Here is a 5,421-nt window from a genome sequence, read left to right as displayed (position 1 = left end):
GTGTCTTGCACCGATTATCATCCCATATTCAAAGTCACTTAACTTGTGATGTGCTGCCATGTTCATGAGACACCTGTCTGCATCAGACTGCTCAGATACACTAGCGCCATAGGCTGCATCGCGCCACACTGTTTGAGCGCCATATCCAACACAACCTGCACTGGGACACGCCCGCCTGTGACTTTTAGTCAACCAGTGATATCATTTAGATATGACTGCAGCCATAGTGTAACATGAAGGAAGACAATCTCCTCTTTCATACGACACCAAAACTAAGTCTGTACATTTTAGTGTATGAGATATAACTGTTTATAGCGCCCCCTCATGTTACATGTTACACAACCCCATAGTATAATTTGTGGCTAAATTAACCTTGTAAATATTTATCAGATTTTATCTTATGTTCTGCTCAGACATCTCTGGAGACTTATAATGTTTCCCCAATCTCATAGACTATTACCTCTAATTGTCCGTCCTGCAGGGAGTTCAGGCTTACATATATACAGGGCAGAATAGTCTAAGTCATTTTTATTTCCAAGGGAAACCAGTTCATGTCTTTGTGCAGAAAATATTTTCCTCAGAAGCATTAACCCTCGATGCAAGTCTGTCTCTGAAGTGCTCTGGAATTAGAAGTAAGACTGACATTACCTGGAGACACATACAAAAGATCTTTAAAAAAACTAAAACAATCCTCGATCCATCGAAGACTAGTTTATCATGAGTCAAGTTCATCAATGTGTTCTCACAGCAAAGCTTTACAAGACTCCTTCCTATAACATCTAGAGATGAAGGTGCATGATGAAAATTCTACGACCGTGACTGAGTTCCTTATATTGGGATTCTCCAGTTGGAATGATAACAAGTTGCCTTTCTTCTCCATCATTCTTCTCTTGTATTCCATGACTATATGTGAGAACTTCTTGATCATTTCACTGGTGTCCACAAGTCCACGTCTCCAGTCTCCAATGTATTTCTTCCTTGGACATTTGGCATTTGCAGACATAGTCCTTGTAACAAGTATTGTTCCCAAGTTTCTTGAGGTTATCGTAAGGGAAGGGAGCCCTATACCTTATGTTGAGTGTTTAGCCCAGTTTTACCTGTATGGGGGAACAGTCTGCACAGAATGTTATCTGCTCTCAGCCATGTCCTATGACCGGTACTTGGCCATCTGTAAACCTCTCCATTATATCTCAATGATGAATGCCAAGCTTAGATACAGCCTGACTTTCTCGTCCTGGGTCCTCAGCTTTACATTAGTATCCGTAACCCTTTCACTGTTAGCTGAATTAGATTTTTGTAACTCAAATATTATTGACCATTTCTTTTGTGACTTTGCCCCTTTGTTAGAACTCTCTTGCTCAGACACAACCGATGTGAATATTATCATGAGTGTCCTCTCAGTTCCCATCATTCTAATAAATTTCATATGTATTATCATATCCTATGTCTCTATTTTCAACACAATTTTTGGAACTTCCACCACGTCAGGCCGACAAAAGACTTTCTCCACCTGCAGCTCTCACTTGCTGGTGGTTTCTATCTATTATGGCTCCATGTTTATCATCTACACAGTCCCTAACAGGGGATATTTATTTACTGTTAATAAGTTTATTGCCCTTGTCTTTATTGTACTGACCCCCCTCCTAAACCCCATTATATACAGTCTAAGGAACAAGGAGATCCAGGCTTCTGTGAGGAGATATATGAGAAAACTTCCAGAATAACAGACGTATCAGTCAATGTCTCATTGGCTTACATCATCAGAGAAGCTCATACTTAGGTTTCTCCAATCTGGATATTTTATAGAGTTCCAGCTTGGTTCATGGTTGGTAGGGTTTAGCTGATCTTGAGATTTCAAAATCCGATTTCTGATAATTTTCCAGCCTATCCCGATCTAAAATTTGCTTGATCACCGATCGGGAAACAATCTTTCCCGTTCCTGATCACTCAACCCTAATTGTATATCATACATACAGGAGGGTTGAGCCGATCTTGAGATTTCAAAATCCAATTTCTAATCATTTTTCATCCGATCCCGATCGTGAAATTTGCTCATTCGCCGATCGGGATCCGATCTTTCCTGATCCCGATTGCTCAACCCTAATGCTCGATCACCTGGTTGATGGGCTCTGAGATGGTCACGACATCTTGTCCAGGATGACAGAGAAGAGATAGGAGGCAGACCCGCCATAGATCCCCCCCATGGATGACCACCGCTCATTTATGTTCAGGAGAGTGGGTGTTGCCCATTATTCTAAGCTTGTTTCTTCTATATTCGGATAACTCTATAATGGTGTACCCCAACCACCCCCATGTACTATAAGTTAGAAGAGTGAAGTCAGCAGACTAGAATGTTAACACTATATGTGCCAGGAATATTCTAATATCATAACATTGAACATTTCCCCTTCTTGAGGGTAATTTACATCTGTTTGACTCCTTCAGATCTATAAGACTCCATAATTAGACTAGATCTTCTTTCTTCTATTTGAATACCGGAACTTAATTTTCATAAATTGTCCCTATAACAATAATTTTATCAATTGGCAATCAATTCTGACATTAATAGAGGTTATGGTAAAATGTGATCAAATAGGAAAATCTAAACCTGATGAAGGCTTCTTTCATTGTCTTCTTCTGGGCATCTTCGAAGGCTTAATACAAATGCAGTTCTTGACTTGTTAACTTTAAAGTCCTTTAGTTTATAGATTTCCTTCATGTTGTGCAGATATTATAACATTGTCCAATAAAGTTCCCATTATGAAGATATTGATATAACACAAAGTCCGTATATTAAGCTTGTATTCCTTCTGATAGCTTTGTCACCAGAAGACACAGACTGTAGTGGAGTATTTTCCTTCAGTAATTATCTTTGACCACTTGTCTGGGACAGCTGTGACACTCCAGGAGCAGCACTGCAAGTGTTAATCCTGACATACATCCCGCCTGTTTGTCCCTAAAATTCAATAATAGAATTTCAGTCTCTCTCATACACAATGTCTTGTGTTCAGGTTCTATCATCCATCACCCTTTTGCTCACCAAACAACTTTCCTTGACGTTTTGCAGTTGATCGGATTCCACCAGAACGTTGATGAAAAACAATCTTTGTATCTCAGTCCAGTCATCGGCTTATCAAAGGTTCCAATGTTCAATCATAGTTTTAATCACAGTCCTTGGCATAAGCCTAAGTATATAGCTTTCATACCTTCATGTTATTTCTTTCTGCACATCTTCTCCTTTTTGTAAGTGTCAAAGTCTTTTATTAGTATTTGATATCAAACTTTATCGTAATCTTGGACTTGATTGAAGATAAATGTTACATAGTTACATAGTAGATGAGGTTGGATAAAGACATGAGTCCATCAAGTCCAACCTATAACCCTACAATCCCTACAGTGATGATCCAGGGAAAGGCAAAAAAACCCATAAGGCTCATGTCAATTGCCCTATTTCAGGGGAAAAAATTCCTTCCTGACTCCAAATCTGGCAGTCATTATAAAAACCCTGGATCAATGTGTCCTTATAATCTAGAGTCCATGTGCAATGATCTTTCCCTAAGAGTTAAGCCAAGCTAGGTGATAGACTAAACTATAATATCACAGTGTAGCATATCATTCATTTATATATCATACGTATCTCTAAGTGCCAAATATTGATACAATGTATTTATATTCATATTTTTATCAAACTATCACGTATGATAAAAATATCAATTTCTCCTCATATGAAAGGGATTTCTCTTTATTTATCCAAATAATAACTTTCACCCCAATAGACTGTCATTTATACAGAGATATATTTATCAGCTCGACCCCTGACCTTCCTGTCAATAACATTTAACAATAGTTTGACTCCTTAGTTAGACAATTCCAAGCTCTCCACCTTTCTCCTAATACTATAAGGCAGATCAGATTGCACTTGGTTACTCTGAAGATCTGACGTTTTAAGAACCATTTTGTACATTCTTTCCTTGTCTGAATCTATCCAGAGGTTTTTCTGGCTGAAAAGACATTTCTTTCATTACAACTGGTATTGGTGTTTTGACTTGTGTAATGTATTATATGCAACATGTAACATGCTATGTTTCTCTTAGATGTCATCCCTTTCCCTCCTATAACTAGGGGGCACTATAACCTGATGTAACAGATGTCTTCTATTCTTTGATTTGGTTTGCTTCTGCCACGTGTCTCTGATGTCTCCTGGCCATGTCCAATAAACTAATAAGGACTTCTTATCTGATGTAGTAACAAGGGTGGCCGGATCCAGAAATCTGAATTTCTTCACAAACCTTTTCACCATAGATGGAGGGTTCACTTTTCAATGACAGTTTTGTATGTCCTCTCATGTCTGCCGATCTTTATCTCCTTCAGTACGTCAGATGTCACCTCTAGTGCACCAGATTAGTTTCCTCCATCTGTCCCCATCACTGTCCTGTAACCTTTCATCTGACTCAGTATCATAAGACGTCTTTGCTGACAGACATCTTGTAAAGTCTGCAGGAAGCCAAGCTCTAAACAAGTGATTTTTCTGTTCAGTAGATAAATCAAACTTCTCTGCATAACTTTCCAAAAATTCTGAGTTTCGACACACAGGGATCATATGTGGGAATGGCCGTGCTCAGATTGGTCAAATGTTTCGGAAACTTTAATCTTAGCTCATTCTTTTTCCTTTACTGACAGATCTGTGTCTGTTCCTTCACTATGGTCACCTTGGCTGGTAGGATCAGGGCTCGAGGTGACCTCTATCTGTCCCTGCATATCATCTATAGGCTCCATTGGTTCCTCATCCTGTGATGAGCCGTCTATGGACATTAGAGTCACATGGTGCGTCATGTCAGCTTGTTGGGATCCCTCAATATCAGATCACTCCACACAGAGAACTAAATGATCCTGAGTCTTTCTTTTTTCTTCTTACTTTCTATGACTCCTGGTATATTTTGTATCTGATATGAGCTTGTATATGTTCTTTCTTGAATTGTATCAGTGTATTATCCATGCTGCTCTAAGACACTGAATTTCCCTGTGGTGAGACTATTAAAGGATTATCTTATCTTTTCTTTAGTTTGTCCTTGGAACAGTTGCTCCCCGTCATCAGAACATCTTAGTACATCTGGCACCTGTAGTTGTCCTATATTTTCTGTACTGTCAGAGCAAAAAATCTTCTGCACTTCCTCAATGACTTTCCTCACACAGGCTTCCGTATCATATAACACGGGCAACTTTCAGCTGTAAGCGTGTGTCACACATGTGGGTTCTTTGGGAAGTTCCTTGCAACATACTTCTTGTCCTCCTCTTCCAAGCAGAAGGAAAAAAATTCACTATGCTGCTCGCCAATTGTAAAATATACAATATTAGGTGAAATCTGTAGGAAATCCTAGGCTATGGATCTGGCTTATATCCACCTATTTACTACACTACGTG

At 39.1% G+C, this 5,421-nt stretch overlaps 1 protein-coding gene across 1 annotated transcript; it reads left to right on the top strand.

The window, feature by feature from the left end:
- Positions 1–785: 785 nt before the first annotated feature.
- LOC142204651 (olfactory receptor 5G29-like) lies at positions 786–2,778 on the top strand. Its single transcript, XM_075275959.1, has 2 exons — positions 786–1,693; positions 2,757–2,778. The coding sequence occupies exons 1-2, from the start codon at positions 786–788 to the stop codon at positions 2,776–2,778; spliced, it is 930 nt and encodes a 309-aa protein (XP_075132060.1).
- Positions 2,779–5,421: the final 2,643 nt, after the last annotated feature.

Source organism: Leptodactylus fuscus, chromosome 5 (genome assembly GCF_031893055.1).
Source record: "Leptodactylus fuscus isolate aLepFus1 chromosome 5, aLepFus1.hap2, whole genome shotgun sequence".
In the NCBI taxonomy this organism is placed as follows: Eukaryota; Metazoa; Chordata; class Amphibia; order Anura; family Leptodactylidae; genus Leptodactylus; species Leptodactylus fuscus.
Note: the sequence above shows the minus strand (reverse complement) of the source record. Positions and strands in the feature narration are given on the sequence as shown.

Excerpts from the sequence above, each read along its gene's own strand:
- LOC142204651 (XM_075275959.1), top strand. The coding sequence starts at position 786 with ATGAAGGTGCATGATGAAAATTCTACGACCGTGACTGAGTTCCTTATA. Across the intron at positions 1,694-2,756 it reads AAGGAGATCCAGGCTTCTGT|CATTATGAAGATATTGATAT; the intron begins GAGGAGATATAT and ends CAATAAAGTTCC.